The 23,145-nt window shown below is 38.2% G+C and overlaps 4 protein-coding genes across 5 annotated transcripts; 2 read left to right on the top strand and 2 right to left on the bottom strand.

Annotated features, from left to right (window-relative positions):
* Positions 1-6,232: 6,232 nt before the first annotated feature.
* On the top strand, positions 6,233-7,864 carry LOC131016056 (pentatricopeptide repeat-containing protein At5g56310-like). Its single transcript, XM_057944611.1, has one exon. The coding sequence runs from the start codon at positions 6,275-6,277 to the stop codon at positions 7,757-7,759; it is 1,485 nt and encodes a 494-aa protein (XP_057800594.1). The 5' UTR covers positions 6,233-6,274; the 3' UTR covers positions 7,760-7,864.
* Positions 6,309-10,136, top strand: LOC131016057 (protein DUF642 L-GALACTONO-1,4-LACTONE-RESPONSIVE GENE 2). The gene is made up of 3 exons (XM_057944612.1): positions 6,309-8,388; positions 8,463-8,975; positions 9,448-10,136. The coding sequence occupies exons 1-3, from the start codon at positions 8,334-8,336 to the stop codon at positions 10,035-10,037; spliced, it is 1,158 nt and encodes a 385-aa protein (XP_057800595.1). The 5' UTR covers positions 6,309-8,333; the 3' UTR covers positions 10,038-10,136.
* Positions 10,137-10,168: 32 nt separating this feature from the next.
* LOC131016058 (plastoglobule-localized metallopeptidase 48, chloroplastic) lies at positions 10,169-13,473 on the bottom strand. Of its 2 annotated transcripts, XR_009098836.1 has the most exons (9): positions 13,088-13,473; positions 12,941-12,998; positions 12,302-12,369; positions 11,694-11,873; positions 11,466-11,562; positions 11,141-11,250; positions 10,776-10,909; positions 10,510-10,699; positions 10,169-10,405 (listed from the first exon to the last, which is right to left on the bottom strand). XR_009098836.1 is itself a non-coding variant. In XM_057944613.1 (8 exons), exons 1-8 carry the CDS (start codon positions 13,301-13,303, stop codon positions 10,588-10,590), a joined length of 975 nt encoding a protein of 324 aa, XP_057800596.1. In that variant the 5' UTR covers positions 13,304-13,422; the 3' UTR covers positions 10,169-10,587. The 2 variants fall into 2 exon arrangements, 1 of the variants encoding a protein (XP_057800596.1); XM_057944613.1 differs by having other exon boundaries at positions 10,169-10,699; positions 13,088-13,422.
* A 2,888-nt stretch (positions 13,474-16,361) lies between these two features.
* On the bottom strand, positions 16,362-18,225 carry LOC131016055 (B2 protein). The gene is given in 6 exon segments (XM_057944610.1): positions 16,362-16,726; positions 16,822-16,932; positions 17,039-17,122; positions 17,386-17,486; positions 17,660-18,023; positions 18,025-18,225. Coding segments are annotated over 6 exon segments (903 nt in total). The 3' UTR covers positions 16,362-16,684.
* Positions 18,226-23,145: the final 4,920 nt, after the last annotated feature.

The following is a 23,145-nucleotide window of genomic DNA, read 5'->3' as shown; positions in this document are numbered from 1 at the left end:
AGGGATAATATTATCACTCCTTGAAGTGAAAATAAGGAAGGAAAAATGATGTTTGTGTAAAATGTGAGATAAGAAAGCAAACATTTAAAGACTTAAATTTTTGTTATCCCTCCATTTAGAGGAATGAAAAGCAAACACACCCCTAAGTACAAGTTCTAAAGAAAAAACTGAAACTTCAAATTTGAACAATGTTGATGCGCCTCTTGAAATTGAAGATTCTAGTGAAAAGAGAAATGACTTGAATGGGAGTGAACATATTCTAAATATTGATGACGAACCTAGAGAGAACGATGACCAATTCATTCCTCCAACTGATATTTATGATCCGAGAAATTGGGATAATATTGATAATAATGCACGAGATATTTTAGTTGAGAAGGGATCTATAAGAGAAATGAACCTTGTATTTCCTTTAGACAACATCTCTAGGCATTTTTCTTATACACATTATACTAGAAAATTAAGCAATGGTGAGAAGAAGGTTCAAAAGTGGTTAGTATATATTTTGGATTGCGTGATCGAGGGGACGTGTTTCAAAATGCGTGTCGAGGAGGTCCGAGATGCACCCAATCTCTGCGTCAGATGTCAAGCGGAGGAGGAGAGGACGGAATCGGACTCCGATTGGTCTTCGGAGGATGTCTCAACGGGGCCGGCAGATGCTATTATCGAGGATGACGAAAAGCATTTTTACAAAAGCAGCAGCGTTTCATTGTCCCAAGAAACAGTCTCTTCGATTCCAACATCGTGTGAGGGGGGTAGAACTGAGGGCCCAACCGAAGACCAGTCCAGTAAAGAAGAGGAAGGCACACATCATCTACAGAGTGGCCCAGGAGATAAGGAAGCATTTTCGGCCCAACCCTTTTTTGACTCTTGCGGTTTGGTCTCCCCGAGTCCCCAAACAAGTGGAAAATCAGCGTCTCTTTTTGTGGAAGAAGTCACAGTGGGAAGGGAAGATGGATTTGCGGGAGGTCAGGTGGGAGAGAGTTCATCCTGTCAAGTTTTTGCCAAAGAAACGAGGCTTTCAGCCGAGTCTGGATCGGAGAAAGACAAAGAACGCGAAGGCCAACCACGACAGTCAGAAGATGAGGAGAGAAGCCTTTTTCTTCAGGAAATCACCGAGAAAGAAACCGCTGGTAAAGCTCTCGGAAATAACAAAAATAAACAGAGCAAGAAATCGAAGAAGGTGTGCCAAATACAGGGAGAAAATAACGGATGGAGAAACTTCATTGCGGATATGGAAACCGAAAGTTTGGAAATTTGGAAATTAGGGAAAACTTTGGGGCTTTCAAGCCAACTTACAGATCAGGAGATGGCAGCGCAAATTGAGGGCCAAGAGGAAGGCAGCGTGAGGACAGAAGCTGGGAGTAAACCAAGTAAGTGTCCATGAATTTTCTATCATATAACATTCGGGGCCTTGGGAGTATTGGGAAACAGAAAGATGTTAGTGAGATTGTCAAAATGCAAAATATTGACTTTTGTTGCCTTCAAGAAACAAAAATGACTGAGTTTGATTCCTCGGTGTGTAACTCTTGGTGGGGTATTGATAATTTTGATCTTGTGGTTCGGAATTCTGAAGGGCGGTCTGGTGGTTTGGTTAGTGCTTGGAATAAAAACGTTTTCCAAGCTTCTAGCAAATGGGACGTCAGCGGGGCTGTGGTGGTGAATGGAAAATGGGTTCAAGATGATGTTGTGTGCTGCATCATTAATGTCTATGCACCAGTTGGTTCGGAAGAGAAATCTAGACTTTGGGATGTTATAAAAAATATAGTGGAACAAAATGCCGATCGCGGTGTCTGTGTGATGGGGGATTTTAACGCAGTGCGGAAGCGGGATGAAAGAGTTGGAAGTGGGGATTCTTATGGGGCAGCAGATGCAAGAACCTTCGACAGTTTTATCGGTGATAGCGGCCTTACAGAAATCAGATCCCAAGGGCGAAAATTTACGTGGTATAAGCCGAATGGGATGTGTAAAAGTAAACTGGATAGGTTTCTGGTTAACGACGCGTGGCTGCGTCAATGGGAGGGGTCGATGGGACGTGGTCTGCAGCGCACCATTTCGGATCATTGCCCTATTGTTTTGGTGTCAAAAGTAGAAGATTGGGGACCAAGGCCTTTCAGATTCCTCAATGTGTGGGGGACACATCCGGAGTTTGAACAACAGGTTAGGAAAGTGTGGACGGTGAACGGAATGACGGGATGGAGATGCTTCGTGGTCAGTGAAAAATTGAAGAAACTGAAAACGGAACTGAAAGAATGGAATAAATCCACTTTTGGGAATATTGATGAAAGGATACAGGTTTTGAAGATTGAATTGCAAGCTCTTGACCAGAAAGATGAAGAGCATGGAATTGAGGAGTCTGAAATCATTCGAAGAAATGAAATCCAAGCGAATATTTTCCTACAGCTTAAAGACAAACAAAGGGTCTTGCAACAGCAAGCCAAGGTTCGGTGGCTCAAAAGCGGTGATCTTAACACGGGATTCTATCACCGAGCGATTCTTGGGAGAAGGAAAAAGAATGAAATCTTGGGATTATACTTTGGAAATCAGTGGGTGTCTAATCCAGGGGAGGTCAAATCCAAAGTCCGGGAACACTTCGAAGTCTTCTTCAAAAAAAGGACACGGAATCTGCCAAACCTCCCCAATGACTTCCTCAAGAAAAAACTCTCTGATGAGGAGCGCAATTGGCTGTGTAGGGAGTTCGATTTGGAGGAGATCAAGGAGGCGGTGTGGAGCTGTGGTGGCGACAAGAGTCCTGGTCCAGATGGGTTCACGTTCTCCTTCTGGAAGAATGCATGGTCGACAGTAAAGGATGATCTTCTCCAAGTTCTGAAAGAGTTTTTCGAGAACGGGAGGATCCCCAAAGGAAGCAATACTTCGTTCATTGTACTTATCCCGAAGAAGGAAGGGGCAGAGAAGCTGGATGAGTTCCGACCGATCTCCCTGATCAATAGCTTATACAAAATCATTGCAAAAATCCTTGCAGGGAGGCTCAAAATGGTGATGGGGTCTATTATCTCGGACAAACAGTGCGCTTTTATCAAAGGTCGGTTCATTCTTGATGGAGTGGTTATTCTCAACGAAGCAATTGCGGAAGCAAAGAAAAAGAAGATTGGCCGTATTTTCTTCAAGATCGATTTTGCTAAAGCTTACGACTCCGTTCAATGGGATTTTCTTGATGCTTTATTCGGTCGTATGAACTTCGATCAGAAATGGCGGAATTGGGTGAAGGGATGCCTCGATTCGGCGTCAGGCAGCGTGCTGGTGAACGGATCATCCACAGGTGTCTTCAAAATGGAACGAGGTCTTAGGCAGGGGGATCCGTTGTCCCCTTTCCTCTTTTTAGTCATCGCCGAAGGGTTAAATGCCCTGATGGAGAGAGCTACTGATCTCCAGCTCGTGGCTCCGGCTGTTCTGGGGATGGATAAAATTTCTGTGTCGCATCTTCAATATGCAGATGACACAATCTTCCTGTTGGCAGCTAACGAGGGGAATGTGACTTTTATTAAAAGGATCCTTCTTCTCTTCCAATTCCTTTCAGGGCTCAAAATCAACTTCGACAAGAGCAACTTGATGGCAGTTGGTGTCGAGAATGCGTGTTTAAGGAGGTGGGCAGGTTATCTCAACTGTAAGGAGGGATCTCTTCCTTTCAATTATCTCGGTATCAAGGTTGGGGGACGGATGAATAGCAGTGTGGATTGGAGTTGCGTCGTGGAAAAAGTGTTGAGGAAAATCAGAGGTTGGAAGAAGAAATCTCTTTCTTTGGCAGGGCGTATCGTTCTTGTGAAGTCGGTCCTTCAAGCCATCCCAGTGTTTCAATTGTCTTTTTCCTTCATTCCTAAATCGGTAATTCACGACCTCAACTCCGTTTTTGGAAAATTTTTGTGGGGGGGAAGTGGCGTGTCTAGGTCTATTGCTTGGTTCAAATGGAAAGACATGTGTGTCGACAAGCTTCAAGGGGGATTGGGCTTTCGAAACATTGAATGGTTTAACAAGGTCTTGGTGTTAAAATGGGTGTGGAGGTACTTGGTCGAGAGGGAGGCGCTGTGGGTCAGGGTGATTAAATCCTTGTACGGGGATTTGTCAAGAGGGGTGGGAGGGGAGTGGAGGGTGGAGAAAAGGGGCGGGATGAAGGGATGGTGGTCGAAAATTGTTGGGAGAGCAGGGAGGGAGGAAGAAAAGTGGTTTAGTGGCAATATTCAAAGGATTATGGGGAATGGTAGAGAGGTTAGTTTTTGGGGTGAGACGTGGGTGGGGAACAGCCACCTCAAGATCCTCTTCCCTAGACTTTTTAATCTTAGTCTCTTTAAAGATGGTAATGTGCAGGAGGCTGGGGAATGGACGGAGGAAGGATGGGTGTGGGATCTCAAGTGGCGAAGGGAGCTGAGGGAGAGGGAGAAGGAGATGGAGGAAAATTTGATGTCAGTCATTGGGACGCTTTCTCCTTGCCTAGAACTTATGGACGGCTGGAGCTGGAAGAACGCAGCGGGGGGGAACTTCTCGACTAAAGCGGCCTATGAGGAGTGCGCAAAGGCGGAAGGTGATCATTTTGGGAGACACATTGTAGCTAGTGCCCAAATGTGGACGGCACCGGCTCCTCACAAAGCCAGAGTGACAGCTTGGAGAAGCATTTGTAACAGGCTGCCAACCTGCGAAAACCTTCTCAAAAGGAATGTCCTAATCCCAGCCGAAGAACAGTGGTGCAATGCATGTGTGTGGAGGGAGGAAACATCTGAACATTCTTTTCTCCATTGTCCGAAAGTCGATCGCGTGTGGGACAAAATCCATCAATGGATTGGAATGGAAACGGCTAAACCACAAAAAGTCGAAGATCATTTCATATCTTTCATTGGAGGAGGAAGAGGTAAAAGAAACAAGAACTTCCTTAAAGCTCTTTGGATTGGGACTGTTTGGCTGATCTGGAAGTATAGGAATGAGAGTAGGTTTGAGAACAAGAATTGGGAGGTGTCCAATCTTGTTAATGAGGTCAAAGGGAGGCTTTGGAGCTGGAACAAAATATTCCATGTTGTCGAGTCCAATGTTTCTTTTACTTTGTGGTGCTCAAACGAGTTTGCACCACTTGTTTGATGTTTTTGGTACTCATAGTACCACCCCAGTTTTTTAATGAATTTTTTATTGATAAAAAAAAAGTATATAGTAAACATGTAGACAAGCATTTCTCTTATACTCATTACACTATTGAAATTCTTGAATTTGTGAAAAGTGCAGATCGTTATCCAAAACGCTAGACGAAGTCATTTTTATAAGTAATGAAACTTTTTTTTTTCAATATCTTGCGCACAATAATATATTGAGGGCCTATTTTTTTAGTTTCGCCCAGGGCCTCATTTTTACCAGGACCGGCCCTGAAAGTGTGGGAGCTTACCTGTAAGTGGATGAACATTTCTCCCATCTCTTCTGTTTCGCTTTTGGACAACTTTCATGAGTTTGTTGAAAAATGTGAGAATAAGAAAGGAAAACTAATGTGCAACACCGTCGGGCAATGTGTTTGTTGGAAGATTTGGAAAGCTAGAAACGAGAAAGTGTCTAAAGATAAAAATCATGATACTCATAGAGTGGTGAATGATATTATTATTAATACGTGAAGATGATTGAAGGCTTTCTATCCAAACCAATTTGGCTACTCAACCCATGACTGATCTTTGGATCCTTGTAATTGTTTTATGGCATAGATGTATTTGTTGTCTCCGTTGTAGGGTGTTTGTCTTTTATTTTATTTTGTACAGGTTTGAGTACCCATTGTACTTCTCTTCTTTTTTTTTAATATTATTTGATTTTACCTTTAAAAAAAAAGGGGGGAATAAAGTCGATGAACGGCTAGTAGCAATTAAAAAAAAATCTGCTAATATTGAACATCTGGACTGTTTAATTTTTTATTAATGACAAGTAATTTTTTAATTGAACCGTGGGCTCGGCCGAACCCCGTGAGCACCAACTCCCAAGCCTCCACTAGGACGACTACCATGCTCTTAGCTAAAATGGTAACATAACTTATTTAACTTTACTCTTAAAAGAAAATCTTATTTAACTTTATGGTTTGATATTTAAAACTTGATTCTCACTAAATACTTTTATGGTTTCCGAATGGGATCTTCTGTTCCAAAAAATAGTGTGTACCACCGTGTATCATTCTTAATTTAACTTTAACTTTAATTAGATGACTGAATTCTAATTAATTATTTTTATTTTATTTAAAGCATAATAAATTAAAATTAAATAAAAAAATAATTAAAAATTACTCCATAACATAATAAGAATGGTATATAGTGGCACACATTGTATCGTGAGACGGAGAATCCCATATGATGTTTTCCATGCTAGAATGCGGAGGGCAACAGAATTCGCAAGACTCTCCGTCGCCCACCGCCGCGCAATAACTTCATCATCTCTGCACCAAACGCCACCGCCACTCTCTCTAGCGGCGGACAAATGCCAATCGATGGACCAGCTGAAGCAAATACATGCCCAGATGATTACCACCGCCCAAATTCAAGACGCCTTCGCCGCCAGCCGCCTAATCAACTTCTGCGCTCTCTCCGATTCCGGAGACCTCAGCTACGCCCTCAAACTGTTCGCCGACATCCCCGCGCCGAACACGTTCATTTGGAACACACTGATCAGAGCTCACGCCATCAGCTCGAACCCCGCCGCCGGCCTGCTGCTCTACTCCGAAATGCGGAGGCGAGGCATCGCGCCGGGTAAACACACGTTCCCTTTCGTTCTCAAAGCTTGCGCGAATTCAAAACTGGTGAGATGCGGCGAGCAGATTCACGGCCACGTGCTGACATTCGGGCTGGATTGCGATTCGCACGTTGCGAATGCTCTGATACGAGCGTATTCAGTGTCTGAGCGGATCGGCGACGCGCGGAGGGTGTTCGACGAAACGCCTGAGAGAAATCTGATCGTTTGGACTACGATCATATGCGGCTACGCCCAGAATAATTCCGCCGAGGAAGCGATCGCGCTGTTCCACGCCATGGTTTCGGAAGGATTTGAACCCAGGGGAGTTGTTCTGGCGTCAGTTTTGTCGGCGTGCGCGCAGTCGGCGTGCTGGTCATTGGGGGAGGAGATTCACGTGTACATGGAGGAGAAAAGGGTGGAAATGAACGTGATTCTTGGAACTGCGTTGATCAACATGTATGCCAAGAACGGAGCTTTGGTCGAAGCGCGGCGATTGTTTGATGGATTGAGAGAGAGAAACGTGGCGACTTGGAACGCCATGATTTGTGGGCTGGCCCTCCACGGCCGAGCCGATGAAGCCATCGATTTGTTCGGAGAAATGGGGGTGAAGCCTAACGGCATCACTCTTCTGGGAGTTCTGTGTGCATGCTGCCATGCAGGGATGATAGATTTTGGGAGGGAAGTGTTCTACTCCATGGAGAGGGTGTACGGGGTGAAGTCTAACCTGAAGCACTACGGGTGCATGGTGGATCTACTGGGGCGGGGCGGACAGATTTTGGAGGCGGAGAGTCTCATCAGAGGGATGGCGTGGGAGCCGGATGTGGCGATTTGGGGGGCGTTGTTGACGGCCTCTAAGAGTTGGGGGAATATTGAGGTGGCGGAGAGAGCGGTGAGGGAGATTCAACGCTTGGATCCAAGGAATCATGGGGTGCATGTTGTGTTGTCGAATATGTATGCGGAGGTGGGGCGATGGGAGGATGTGGTGCGGCGGAGGAAGGGGATGAAGGAGGAGAGTTTGAAGAAGACGGCCGGCTGGAGCACGGTCGGTGGCCGGGATTAGAAGACGGCCCACGTTTTGTGATTCAAACTCGTATCTAATGACATATTTGTGATTATATTGATATTTGCGGTGTTTTGTTAAGTATAATATGACCCATCCGACAAATCAAGATCTGTCGAACCGTGTCACACGAGACTTTCCTACCTAAGTAAAACGATGTTAGAGCACAATGCTGGAAAAAAAATGTTGTGATTACTAAAGATATCAAATTTAGAGATGATGTTGCAATTGCAATAATTGAAAATTATTGTGAAGATTGCAAATATCGACCTAGAGAGAAGTGTGTAAGTGGGAAAACATGGTGATATTATATTTGTTTGATTTGAAGACGTTTACCAGACAGGAGGGCCCAGTCCTTGTTTATCACATGCACCTCATGCAGTTGTCCCCAAACAGACTGTTTTACCTATGCATTCTTCGGAAATTGTCAACGCTTGATTTAGTCAAAGCTCAGGGAAAGAGACTTGCACCTTCTTGCAAATAAGCCAACTATTAGTTTCTCTTCTTATTTACTTCATCTCAGAGTTAAGAGTTAAGAGACAACTTGAAGTCTACAGAGAGAGAGAGAATTCAGATGAAGATAAGGACTATTTTCATCACATGCATCTGGCTAGCTATTGCTTCAGCAGGTCAAAAAACAAGCAAATTCTCATTAATCATACCAATTCAATCATTTAACTCACCGTTGTTTCTTCTCCTTCAGATAATCTGCAGAATTCAGATTTCGAGCTCCCACCAACTAACTGGAATGAAAGCTCCTCTGCATTCTATACACTGAACGGCAGTAGCATTCCGGGATGGACACATGACGGTGCAGTGCAGTATGTCACGGCAGGAGCTGAGCTGTCGCTGCCACGAAATGGGCATGCTATACTGCTGCAAGAAGATGGCAAAATCAACCAAACTTTTGTCGCTAATGGCGAAGAAATGCAGTACCTTTTAACCTTCACTCTGGGCAGGAGGGATCAGAACTGCACTGCCAATGCAAGCCTTGTGGTTTCGGCGCCAGATAGTTCTGCTCAGTTTTCATTGACGCTGAAGTATGGGAAAGAATCATGGGAGGTTTATGGGCATCAGTTGGGAAGCTGGGGAGGGGGAGAATCTGTAAACTTAGTTCTAGAAAGTCAAGATATTGATGCAGAAGCCAATTCCACATGTTGGCCCATCGTCGACACCGTTATGTTGAGCACCATGGGATCACTCAAACAAGGGGATGGTATGCAGTTCTCTGTCTTGAATTACTTCACTGTGATCAGAAACATAAAAACATACAAACACAAACACAAACTCACACAGAGCTAAGAAAAGCTGCAATCAGGTCAAATTGATTGGTAGTTGGCTAGTTGCACCATCCAAGAATTTGGTAAATCCAAAATAAAGACTACTATAAGTAATCTAGATTTCAAGAACAGATATGAATATATGATAATGGCATTAAAGGCACATTTTCATTCTATGTTAGCCCACAACCAAAATCACACATGCACACACACACACACAGTATAAAAGAAGCTGTACTCCGCTTAATCGAGAGTTGCACCATCCAAGAATATGGTATTTTGGATTGACTAATCAATAATGACTGCAACTAGTCAAGAAATCATAAATAGATATGATACTAACAGAGATGCATATTTTGATTCTACGCTTCTACTCAGCCAATACTTACTTTTGTTGGGTTCTCACAGATAATCTGCTGCCAAATGGTGGATTCGAGCTCGGGCCAGCTTTCCCAGATTTTTCCAATGAAGGAGTTCTATTGGATTCAGAACCGAGTCTGACTGAATCTGCTCTGCAGCAATGGACTGTAACGGGGACTGTGAAGTACATAGATGCAAAAAACTTCTTTGTCCCAGAAGGCAAGGCTGCTGTTGAGATTGTATCAGGAGTCTCTGCAGGGGTGCAAACAGCTAAACAACTCAACCAAGGATCAGATTACAACTTGGAATTCATGCTGGGAGATGCAAACGATTCCTGCTCAGGGGATCTTGTCGTAGGGGTTGCAGCAGGATCATCGGTGCAGAATTTCACTATCCAGAGCAACGGGACAGGTTCAGCCAAGAAATATGCCATGACATTCAAGGGTGCCGGGCCAAGTCCAACCTCGATAAGCTTTCTGAGCTACACAACCAGACAGAGAGACGATGGTGTATTCTGTGGTCCTGTCATTGATGGTGTAGTTCTAAAAGTTTCTAATGGGCACAAATCATATATGCAATTTTCCTTCCTAATAACACTGCTCCTTGCAACAATTCTGAAATTAGGCCAGCTAGTGTAGCCAGATATTAGTTCCCAGAAAGTTTTCGTCATTTTGTATTTGCTTTTGTACTTTTGGTTGAAATTTGGAAGAGAGCTTTCTGAATCTTTTTGGTTGAAATTCTAAGAAGCATCCATGCATACAAAGAATCAAATAGAAACTTCCCAAAAGATGGTACTCAAAATATATCAAGTACATTCCAACATCATATACAGGTTATAATCATTTGAATATTTCGACAGTGTTCAACATAACATAAGATATGGCATGTGTATTGTATACGTATAATACGACCTGACGGGGCGAACTATGGAGTAAGACCTCCATGACATTTCAATAACTTTCAGTACAGCTCCATGCTTATTGAACCTCTTCAAGCCTTCAACCATCTACAGAAATCAGAGGAAGGACATGTAATTGTATATAAAGGGGGTGGTGCACAAGTGGATCTTCCAAATAAAGCAGAGAACAGCATTCTGACTTGTGCCTGTACCTGTACAAAGACCCAGGTGTCCTCTGTAAATCATGTGCTATATGTAATGCTAAGCGTTTTGCACAGAGTTGCTACACTTCACTTCAAGCGCTTGACCAGAGATTGGTACTCTTGACTTCTAGACCATTCATCAATCTCGCGTGCACGCAGAACAGGAAGAGGATGGGAAAGTTGCCTTGTTTGAGCATTTCTGAACAAGAGTGTTGAACAAGATGAAATATGTAGCACAGGTTCAGATGCAGCATTCAAGCGTGCCATCAGCTTACCTTATATACCACCCAACTGGGCTAGAAGATGCCTTTTCATAAGATCGAGCTTGCTCCAAGAAGGCATCCACGTTTAATTGATCCGCCATTGAGGGGCAGCCACCAGCTAGTTTCATCAGGACAGAGATGACCACCTCTTGTGAGGGAGAGTATGGGAGGATGATTAGAGAATAATAACTATATATGACTATATAGTGAAAAACTAATCTACTGGGGAAGATGGTCAAACGTGTCAAGATCCGTTAAACAGGTCATGAGTCATGACACGGCAAAATTACCAATATGTCACTGGATATGACTTGAACTCGGATATTTGACCCATTGGATAGTCTTACACAAGTTTTTGTGATTTCAATTATATCTACCTTTGGGTCCCGAGCAACCAGAAGAGCTGCCCTGTCACAAGTAAGTTCTGCTGCCCGAAGCCAACGAAAAAGCTGTTCTTCTAATTGCTGAGCAATAAAACCACCAAGACCTGTGAATGAGGCAATCACTGATTAGAGTGACAGATCATCTAAGTTGTCTCAGAATAAGCTTTCTGTAGTAGATACATTGCTAAGTATGACTGCATATAGCCTTCAGGAAAGAGAGATGAGGGCAATGGAACAGAAGTAAATAGGGTGACCATATTTTCAGCAATCTTCATAACAATTCTAAAAATCTCAATTGATCTGACAGTTAAGAAGTTACCAGGTACAGAATAAGCTCCAAGAGTAAGAATGTTAGCAAATGTAAGCCATACACCATGGTCACATTTGAGATGACCCAACTCGTGAGCCAGAACAGCCTGCGTATGAGACAGGAAGGAAATATAAATACAATGACCGACCTAGATGTTTCAAATTTGTTCCTGAAAAAATAAGGTTTCGAGCACTGCTGTAAGTAATGCTGGTTTCAATTGATTGATTGAATGCGGACCTGCAACTCCTTTCTCGACAAAAGTTCCACTAAGCTTGTATGAACAACAACGAAAGGTTTCTTCCCACTGATAGCCAACGTGTATGCATTAGGGACAGGGCTTTGGCGTAAGTAAAGGTCAGGTGCCTCACAGTTTAGGATACTGGCAGCCTCTATCATCAACTCATGTAGTTCAGGAAGCTTTAGAAACAAGCAAAACACATATATGAGCATAAATAAACATAAGAAAACAAAAATACTACGTCTGATTTTCGCATTGAAGCTGCTAAAGTATTGTGCAAAAGGAATATTGCAACTGGCACTATTCAACAATGAAAAATATGCAGTTGGAAAACTTTCCCCCCTTTAACTCTAATGAAGTTTAATAATGAAAGTCGGGAAGCAAAACTTTAACTTCATCAGAAACAACTCAAGGGAATTTAGAACCTCTAATTCTTAAATAAAAGATTTGCACATTTTAATAGTAATAAAAACCATTCTCCTGATCAGAGAAAATCCTATGATGTGTAAAGGAACTTTTTGTATTTGTGAGTTGCAGACTGTTCAAATTTTTATGATAGCTTAACATAAAATTCAAAATAGTGGCGAAAACTCAAAAAGATATTCACCTGATTCTTGGAAACAAGAACAGATGTCCCTATATTCTCCAGAAGCATGACTTGCTCAGCGACAGATCCTGGAACCATCAATGTAAATTAACATTCAACCGCCCAACATAAACTCTTCAGGGGCATCTACCTTTGGTGATGGATAGAATTAACAACGCATAGGATCAAGTATTTGAAGGATTACGTGATCCATGAGTTCAAAATTGTTCATTTCATCAAACTCATCAAAGTATGCGGTGGACTAGCCTATATTATTTTATCTATCCACACTATCACCCAAAGTAACAATCCCTTCCCTTAATGCGAAATGCTTAAGATTGAAGCCTTGGACGTGGAAACTTTTTGATAAACAAGAGAATAATGATACAACAAGGTGATGATGAGATTTCACAATATAGGAACCTTTGTTTCTCTCACATTCATAACTTATTTAGATGTGCAAATGGAGACTCATATGACATCTAAAATCTTCAAAACAGTGGACTTTGAAAACGCACTTCAAAAATCATTCTTAATCAGTGAAGCAGCTTGCTAGCTTAGTAAGTTCTCTACTACTGTATCTCAAATTAAGACAAAACATTCACATTAGCTACTACTTTTTAATACAGAAATTGATTTCTGTAAGCTAAATTGCATTACCTAATAAAGCTTTTCCGATTTCGTTTAACCCCGGAATCGCTCTCAAAATCAGCGTATTCTGAAACCGCATCAAAAACACCAAAAAAAATTAAACAGAATTTGAAAATTTCAATAACAATCGCATAAAAATAATTAAAACTAAATTACTTGTCGATCAAGAGGATGTCTGAAATCATCTGCATCAATATCGCGAATAGCAACGGACGAAGCAGCTCTACAGACGAAATTACTACTCCGCCGTTCACTCTTCAGCTTAACTCCCGCGGAAAAGGTGATTAGCGGCCTATCTGTGGCGCTAGAGCAGAAGCTAATCGGAGAAAGCTTCACCGAGAAGTTGATGGAAGAGAGAGAAAGTGCAGCCATGGGAGGAGGACAGAGCAGAGATCGAGAGAGAGAAGGGAGCGCACGTTAGCTTATGCAGTCGTTCGTTCCATTGGTGGAATGCGCACACACGAGGGTAGTTTTCGTTTGTTTTATTTGGCCGTACGTTTCCGTCCACAACCGCAATCCTGGTAATTGTTTGCCGCCACTTCATTTTCTTTGACTTAGGTTAATTTTAAATACAGGGTGTCATAAATAATTATACGTATATAATAATTGTAATAAATATTTAATATTAGAAGTGTAATACTTCTTCAAACATTATTTGTTATTTCATAAACTAAGAATATATTTAGCATCTATAAAAACTTTACATTTCTTTTTTAGGATGTAACTGCACACTCTTTTATATTCTAACATTACAAATACTATTTATAACTAAAAAATCATTCATGACTCACAATTGATTCTAGCACTTTATCTATATTCTCTACATTGAGTTAAATGGTTTCTCTCTGAACTCTCCTTCCGATTTTCTTTTAATTTTAATTTTTTTGATAAATTATACAAATAAAAAAAATTAATGAATATACCATGATAGGCTCGATCCCCCTGAACCTCAAACCATGAACATTAATCATCTACAGTTAAATCAACACACACGCATGCATTCGAGTTAAGATAAGGAATATCCTAAAGCCTAATAAAAGGCAAGAGCTGAAGGAAAGTGCACACTTAATTGTTTGTTGGAAGTATAATATAATATAATATATAAAATAATTAACTTCTAATATATTTCCTTCGTCTAAAAAAATAGTCACAGAAGAAAGTGACTGATTTTAATAAAAATGATTGAATGTATTGTAAGTGGAGAACGAATTTCAACTTAAGAGCATTAATTTAGTGAATAAGGGATAAAAGTGTTGAGTCATATATGATAGAATAGGTAAATGAGTTACTCCCTCTGTCCACGAAAAAGTGTCATACTTACCCCTTTTTTTGTCCACGAAAAAGTGTCATGTTTACCTTTTTGTGCATTCATACCCTTTACTTTTCAATTTATTTACAACTTATGTCATTAATAAATCCACACTTTTATTTAATCTATGCAATTAACCTTCACAATTAACTCACTAATAAATCCACACTTTTATTTAATCTATGCAATTAACCCACACAATTAACTCACTAATTAAAACTACGAAACCAACTCCCCCACGCCTAATCAATCCCATTTCCCCCAAAATTAAATTACTCTTTCTCTAAACTCAAACAAGTGGAAGAAATACACACAAACCCTCCAAATTGTATCTACAGCCCGATTTAATGACTTTGAGTTATGTGTATTTGTTGATTAGCTCAATGGAATAATAAATATGTTCTGAAAATTAACTCGACTTCACGTGTGAATTCCGCACTACAAGAAATTGAGTTTTTACCCACACATAATAATGTGTGGTAGTTTAGCCACACATAATTTCAAAATGTGTAGGTAATTCACACAAAAAAAATTCATTAGTTATTGACTTTTAAAATGTGTGGCAAAAATATTTTCGTGATATTTATTATTTTACGGTTATTTTTAAGTTTTATTTATGGATAATAAAATTTATTTTTAAATTTGTTGCGCCAACGTGGCAAACTAATAAAAGTTATTAACCACACATAATTTAAAATTATCTATGTGTGGGTAATGAATTTTTATCATTATTTATTCTTGACATGTAAGAAATGTGGGAAAATATTTTTAGTTACATTTATATTTTGGCTTTAATTAATTATTTATGCAAATCTTAATTGATGTTTTACCCACACATAATTATCCACACATATTTTGAAAAATGTGTAGGTAAAACAATTTGAAACTTTCAATTATTATTGACATTTAAAATGTGTAGCAGAAAATTTATTTCTAACATTTATTATATGGCGGTAATTCTTTTTTAAGTTTTATTTTATTTAATGAAGTTTATTTTTATATTTGGTGTGCACCCTCTATTAATTTTTTTAAACCACACATAATATATGTGTGGATAATAATTTTTATATTTATATTTTAACAAATTAAAGTAAATTTTATTTTTATATATTAGTGCCAACTAATCAATTGATTTCTCTACAATTGTACAATAAAATAAAAATTAAATAGTCTTTAACATTAAAATAGGCATAAAAAAAACGAGAATGAATATGTTAAAAAAAAACACAACAATTAAAATAGGCATAAAAATTAAATACTAGTCTTTAACATTAAAATCGAACTCAATAAAGAGTAGGATTGTTTAAACTCTCAACAACTAAAAGACAAGAAAATATTATAGTAGGTATAAAGAGAGATAATATTGCCATAAAGGGAATGAGACACTACTAATGAGACATCCCATTAGTAGTGTCCCATTTCTTTTAGGCCTATTTTTTTTAGGAGGGAGTGAGTATAATGCTACTAAAAAAATTAGGGATATTGCTATATCCCCACCGCCCCTCTCTCGATCCGTCAGTGGGTAGATGAGATAAATAAGATCGATGAAATTATAAAATAATTAAATAATTCGGAATGATAAATAATTATTTAGTTGGATTATTAGAGTATAACCATCAAATCAAACATTTGATTAAGTTTATCAATTACAATTCAAACCCAACAACTGCTTAATATATAAAATTAACAAAATTCGTGTTAATGTAATTTATTAAACTCGTTATTAATTGGCTCATCCAAATAAGAGAGGAAAAAAAAAATCTTCTACATAGCACTCTCTAAACTATATGCGATGCTGCGCAATTTATCTATTTGTTCAACAATTAAGAAGTAGGAATATGGACCACAAATATTAAACACACTCTTGTGAAATATGCATCAATATTATGTTCTTTTCATAACCACGAATTTTAAAACCTACTGAAGCCGGCATCGCATAAGTGCTTAATATATTGGATTAAGTTTATTTATTTGTTCTCTACATGTTTGGCAACCAAAAACAATAAATTAAAATATGATAATATCATTTCAAAAATCATGTTAAAATTACAAATGAATGAAAATTTATGTTAATTGACCACTAACCCAACCTTTTATCAAAACTTCAATCATACGAAGCCATTTAGCACGAGATAGGAACACATTTATCATATTCTAAAATATATATAGGCGGCCATTAGTGCAACCTCCTTTCTTCTTACATATAGACCTCTGTAAATATTACAAGGGCAAGTGATACTGAATCTACTTGCATCTTCACAAAACAAACACTACATTTATTTGGCCACAGACAAAGCCGATTCTACTCTCGACAATACTCGACTTGACTAGATTCGCCTCCTCAAGCTTGCGCTCACGCACGCAATGCATAACACAAACCACGGCATCTACACACATTACTACAATTTATTTATGCTGGTCTGAATCATGTAAGCAACTGCATTTTATGCGCCAGCTTGTTCGCAGAGATCTAGCAAGTCCAAGGTCTGTAATAACCGATGAAGTTTAACACATCAGCTCAAATATCGTAACAGAATATACAGCAAAGTTGTTGCTTCGAATGATAAAGATTGGAACTAACCTCAGTTACAGAGAGCTCCAGGCAAAACTTAGGGCCGTCATAGTGATGCAAGACGGGCCTGAAAGCATCTTCATCCAGAGGGTTGCAGGGTTTCTTAGCACGAACTCTCACCTAGTTGAAAGTCACAGATGAGGTGGTAGCCCAGTCAGTAAGAGTTGCAATCCATATATACAAGCTTATCAACAAGATATCGAAGTAAATGGCGACATCATTGTACCTGAGCAGGGAACCTTGATTGACCTCTGCACTTTTTATCTTCCCAAGCAGTAGGATCTATGTTGGAACCTCCAAACGCCGTTGCCTGTACAGGCAAATTAGTCACTTAATGTTCAAGAAAAGTTGGCAAAGACAAGGCACCATATGATGCAACAAAAACCATATAGGCATGAATACATTTGATATGCTCCCATCATTATAACAAGTGTAGCACGGTTTGGAAAAAGCCCGTAAAGCCTCAATACCAGGAATAATGAGTAATAAATTAGGCCTAGCTTGATGCATAATTCTTGTTGACTAAAGTACATGAAAGTAATTCCATGTGAGATTGACATAAATCGAACATACCTCAAAGATACCGTGCAACTGGTGAGTGGTGTAGTTGTAGAGAAATAAAGGTAAACCAGGTGTTATTGCCCTCACAGAATCCCTATACCTGGGAGGCAAACCTACAAAATATGCACAAATATAAGGGTCTATACTGGCAAAAGGCTGAATACACACACACATATAAAGCAATCGGAGTTGGCACAAAAAACATATTTTTTTTCTTCAACGCAAGCCATACAGTAGTAGTTTCATGCAAACAGGATACCAATTCGCTAAAAATATCATTAGTTACCAAACAGTTGTCGCTTCAGATCCTCCTACATTGTATCGTTATTGCAGACAAAGATATATCCACCGAGCACTTCATTCCTAGGGAGCGTCTCGGCAGCAAGCAATATCTTAAACCTTTTGTCAGCTGCACCATTGGAATTAATGGCATCGTCCTTGGTATTATGGTTGTTGATGTGGCCGTTGTTAGACTCCTTCATGGGGTTGATATTGTTATATTTGCTTCCAGAGATGTTCCCCATAGAGCTGATGTTGGGATTTTGATAAACAGCATTCATATTGTAGATGTCATTGCTAAAGGAAGTTTTGGTCACGTTCTCGTTCAGCCTTGGCTCCATGTTTAACATGTTGAAATTGAAACTCTCAAAACTTGTTATCTTCCTGAAAACCAGAAGTACCCCTGGGCCTGAATTCAGTAGCAGTCTTCGAGAGATCTAGATTGATCCTTCGCTTAGGCTTTGACCTTGTCTGCTCGGCCAATCTTGAAGCCGCCACCAACCATTATTGATCCTTGGAGACTTTAGACTGTCCTCGCAGCTCGTCGCCCAGCTGCCAAAAGCTATGCTCCATGATGGAAAACCTATAAAGTGTTTATATAGAATGTAGTCAAATTATTCTCCAAAAGATAACCCAATCAGCAAACATAGATTGACGCCCAGCCTGAAGAAGCTATAGCAATGATGAAAGGGCACACGACAATATAATGAAATGTTAGTTCTGAAATTTAAGAATGGATCACATTAAACAAGAACCTCATTCCTCCTTTGAACTTTCATCACCCAAAGTGTCAAGTGAGAGTACACTTTTACAGTTACAGTTATAGTGGAGTATGATCCATACTATAAGGTCCAGGCTCAATATGGATTTCAAACAGGTAAACTTCGATAGACATAACAGTAATAACAAATTTTAACCAGTTTCGCAATAAAATCAAAATAGAAACCAGAAAATGGAAAATTTTCACCTCTAAATTATACACAACAAAAACTTACAAATTACAAGATTTCACAAAATTTCCAATACATTATCTCACTCTCTTCCGATAAACACATTTCCAGGACCAAAGTTCACTTAACATAAGAATGAAAAGGTAAAATTTTCAGTATTATCTTAAATTCTCAAACTATACCTGTTTGTTCAGAGTTGACCAACAGTGAAACAAATCAAACAATAATCATAGGGGAATTTTAAGCAACTTCTTACAATGCTGGTGCAATTGATATCATACTAAGCTACAAAATTGCTAATGATAATCATAACAAGTCAAAAATACACCATTTCTTTATCCACAGAGTATCTGCTACACAATTTTAGTAAACATGAAAAATAGAACTAAAATCTTATGACGTACTTTAGATTTGAACCGATAAAATTAATGGATGGAATCAATTAGAAAAAAGCCCTAAATTTGGGGATCAACAGATTTGAAATCAAAATGAAAGCACGCACCTTTGATTGGTTTTAGCCTCGACAATGAATTACCGGATTATGCGACAAAGAGGGAGAACAATGATATAGAATTTTCTATTTCTATTTATATCGATTATGTCGGAAATACCCTTTGCTTCTTTATTTATTTACGCGAGTATTACTAGTGTTTTGGATGGCGATTTTCTGCTTTCCCACGCCTACGATCGCGTGCTTTCACGCTCTAGAATCTTTTTTTTTTGATAAATTTATAATATTAAATAAAGAAATTAAAAGGCCGCGTCAAAGAAAACTCGAATCCAAGAATTTTGGCCTTAGGCATTAACCCCTTACCGCTTGGCCAACACACGCACACTACGCTCTAGAATTTTGGTGCTTTAAACTTGCGTTTGTGCTATACTGCTATTAAAATTGGGAAAATACCAAATTTTATTAGTATGATGTTTGATTCTTTTTTCAATATTGACATGCTTATTAAATTTTTGATAATTTGGTGCACAATGTTTCAAAAAAATAACAATAATATTAGTGTTAATATATAAGAGTACCCACTTTTATATAGTAAAAATAAATTTTACCCACTCAAATAAAAACATAAAAAATACCCACTTTTGTGTTAAAGGACTAAATTACCCTTCTATATAAATGGGCAAACCCTAGCCTCCTCTCATTCTCTCATTTTTTTTATCTCTCTCTCTTCTCTCTCTCTCTGCACGCTCTCTCTCTCTCTCTCTCTCTCTCTTTCTCTCTCTCATCTTCCTCTCTTCAGCGCACCTCTATCTCTCTCCGCGATCGACGTCCATGACCTTCTCCCTCTCTTCAACCTCCTGAAGTTATCATTGAAGGACGGCGCCTCATCCAGCTGCCGGGAAACGCACCTCTCGATCTTCTCGCGGCACCCGGCCTCCGCTCCCACAACGCCGGCCACGCGCGCCGCTCTCAACAGGAAGCTGCAGGGGACGAAATCTTTCTCTGGCAGCAGGATTCCGACCAGAGTCTCGATGAAGCACCTCTTCATCAAGCCCCGTCCTTCACCACGCTGCCGCCTCAGCGCTGCGCCGCCCCGGATCTGCATCGCCGCCTCGCTTCGGCTAGATTTTGGGGATTGAGAATGATTTAGGGATTCTAGATTTTGAGGATTGTTCTTATTCACTTACTTTAAGAAAGTATGCCATTTAGAAGAGAAATTTGAGGAAAAGTTGAATTCAATTTGAATTTAATCGGAAAAAAATATAAGTAACGAAGAAATTGATGAAAATCGCGCAATTTTGTATAAATGTTCTTGAATTCACAACCAAGTTTATGAATTCACAACTGAATTATCGGCGTTGGTTGTGAATTCACAATTGAAATAGTGTTGATTGTGAATTCAAGTTTATTGGTTGTGAATTTACAACTTGAAAAAATGTTGGTTGTGAATTCAAGTTTTATCGGTTGTGAATTCACAACTTGAAATAGTGTGGGTTGTGAATTCACGCGAATTCACAACCAACACTTGAATTCGAGTTGAATTCACAACCAGTGAACAATGGGTATTTGTAAAATTTTATATGTAAGGGTAAAATGGTAAATGTGGGTATTTTTTTTAAGTTTTTATATTAGTGGGTAAAATTTATTTTTACTATATAAAAGTGGTTATTTTCAAAATTCACTCATAATATTACTATACCCAAATTTTGAACATAAAAAAAGATTTATATGATAGATTGTTTTTAATGTGACATCACTGTGTGCATATTTTTACATCATTTCGGCGTTCAATATAGATTTTCTTATTTAGAATTTGTTCTTTTAATATTATCAAAAAAATGTTGAAATATATTGTACATCAATTTGTTAAAACTTAATAAATGTGATACTATTATTAAAAAAATGTCAATTATTGTGATAAAAAAAAACTTGTTATTTCTCATTAAAATTTGAAAGAAATCTGATAAGTTCAATGTCCAATTAATTGTATGTAACTCATAGATAAATATATGTAGGACAATATTATTTAAAAATCTATATTAGTTTTATTTTATTCATATTTTTTTGTTGATAAATCGCTCGTAATTTAATTATTGGAGCAATTTCCTCACATAGCTTATAAATTACCGCAAATTGATACATATTTATTGTATGTTGTGATATAAAAAGTCATTAATTGACGATGGATCGTGGGTAAGTTGATAAGACTTGAGCCACTTAAGGAGATGTATTTTAATACAGAAGGGATATTTTCTTTAATACACAAGTTTTTAAAATTGTGTACTATAAATATCTATTTTCTATTTTGTTACACTTTATAATAATCTTGATTTTTTCAATATTTATTTCTTGAAATAGATGAATTGGTTGTGGCATAGGAGACAATCATTATGATTGAAGTTATGATTGGTACTATGATTCATCTTCTTTTGTCATATAGTAATGCATACATGTGAGTGTAAATGTTTTCAATGGTTTTCATCTTTGAAGTTCCTGCTCCACAAGTTTTCGCCTATTTCCTCATCACATTATAGAGTTTTCGGCTATTTAAGTTTCCGCCTATTTCTTCATTAGCATATTAAAATTTTCACTTTTAAAGTTTTTGCTCCACAATCATTTATGTTTGTGTTAGTTGGGTTAGTGACAGAATCGTAAATGTACTTTTATTGTATTTGAAAATTTTGAATTGACATAATTTGTTTTGTTTAAATAATAAATATATTTTAGTAATATTGTTGGGTATGTAGTGTAGCAATAAATTAAAGTGGACATAGAGTGTATCAATTGTTATAAAGTTGTGTTGTTTGAAATATTTCCATTTAATATAAATGTGTGCGTATAGCTCTAATAAACTAATTGTTAATAAGTCGAATTGACACCGTCCAAATTAATTTGACTTATTCGTAAATTTTATTTAGTATTTCTAAGATTAATTACATAGATACTTGATCTTTCTAAAATGTCAGTTTAATTGGGTACAAATTTATGTAGAAGATTAAGCCTTCCAAGTTCCAAACTTAAAAGATCTCAACACGTAAAAAATTGAAATTTTATTTTAAATTAATTTAAGATTACACTCAAGACATCTCTCATTTAATTTTGGCTATTTAAATATTTTGAATCGATGACTGGTATAAAACGCGCTGTGACTGCGAGTGGGCAAAGCACTTGATGTAGTAAACTGTAAACTAAGCTATTGATCAAATCTGAGCACGTCGGCAGCCGTTGGATCTTCACATTCCAAAAATTCAAAATTAAATTTTTCACGAGCTAAAACTAAAACTAAAATTGAAACGGAAATTATAAGCGGGCGTCAACTAGACAAGTGGCAGTTGCCAGTTGATGAGCCTTGAGCTAAATTGAAATATGAAAATGAGACAAAATTTACAATAATTATGATAATAAAGCAACATGTACAGCAAAAAGTAAATAAATTATTAACGTTATGTTTTATGTAATCCAATCTCTAAAATTTACAAATTGTGGCAAATTCTCTCGGCCAACAGTTGTTAACTCTCCCTTAGATAGGGGACTTTATTTGTTACAATTATACTATGAAATTATATGCCCCAATTTATAAACGTCATGCGTTTTTGCTACTTGATCATATTTATGCATTTTAATTCATATTATATTTCTTTTTTAAAAAAATTATTAATTTATATCTTCTTAATTTCATATAATATCTTTAATTATTTTATAAATATGTTGTTGCACTAAGCATAATTTGTACACTTATTCAATACTTTCTCTGTCTACGACATTGTTTCCACTTTTGCATTTTGGTTCATCCACAATATCATTTTCACTTCTATTTATAGCAGTGGGGTCCACACAACACTTTATTTTCCTCCACATATTTATAATGAGACACAAACTCCACTCACACCAATACCCACTATTATCAACTACTATCTATCATTTTCTTAAAACTTGCACCGTTCACAATGTGGAAACGATAATGTATAATTGATTATCATATCATATATAATAAGTGATAAAAACAAATAACAACTATCTACTAAAGTTCTAAGGGATTAGTGTAGAAAGAAACCTGGGTATCGTTCATCTTCTAGAAAACGTAAAATACTT

The sequence above is a fragment of the Salvia miltiorrhiza genome, chromosome 3 (assembly GCF_028751815.1).
Source record: "Salvia miltiorrhiza cultivar Shanhuang (shh) chromosome 3, IMPLAD_Smil_shh, whole genome shotgun sequence".
NCBI classification, from domain to species: Eukaryota; Viridiplantae; Streptophyta; class Magnoliopsida; order Lamiales; family Lamiaceae; genus Salvia; species Salvia miltiorrhiza.
Note: the sequence above shows the minus strand (reverse complement) of the source record. Positions and strands in the feature narration are given on the sequence as shown.

Coding starts and splice junctions, on each gene's coding strand:
- LOC131016056 (XM_057944611.1), top strand. CDS start 6,275: ATGGTATATAGTGGCACACATTGTATCGTGAGACGGAGAATCCCATAT.
- LOC131016058 (XM_057944613.1), bottom strand. CDS start 13,303: ATGGCTGCACTTTCTCTCTCTTCCATCAACTTCTCGGTGAAGCTTTCT. Junction 12,999..13,087: donor GACATCCTCTTGATCGACAA/GTAATTTAGTTT, acceptor ATGCGGTTTCAG/AATACGCTGATTTTGAGAGC. Junction 10,910..11,140: donor TGGTTGCTCGGGACCCAAAG/GTAGATATAATT, acceptor CCCTCACAAGAG/GTGGTCATCTCTGTCCTGAT.
- LOC131016057 (XM_057944612.1), top strand. CDS start 8,334: ATGAAGATAAGGACTATTTTCATCACATGCATCTGGCTAGCTATTGCT. Junction 8,389..8,462: donor GCTAGCTATTGCTTCAGCAG/GTCAAAAAACAA, acceptor CTTCTCCTTCAG/ATAATCTGCAGAATTCAGAT. Junction 8,976..9,447: donor ATCACTCAAACAAGGGGATG/GTATGCAGTTCT, acceptor GGGTTCTCACAG/ATAATCTGCTGCCAAATGGT.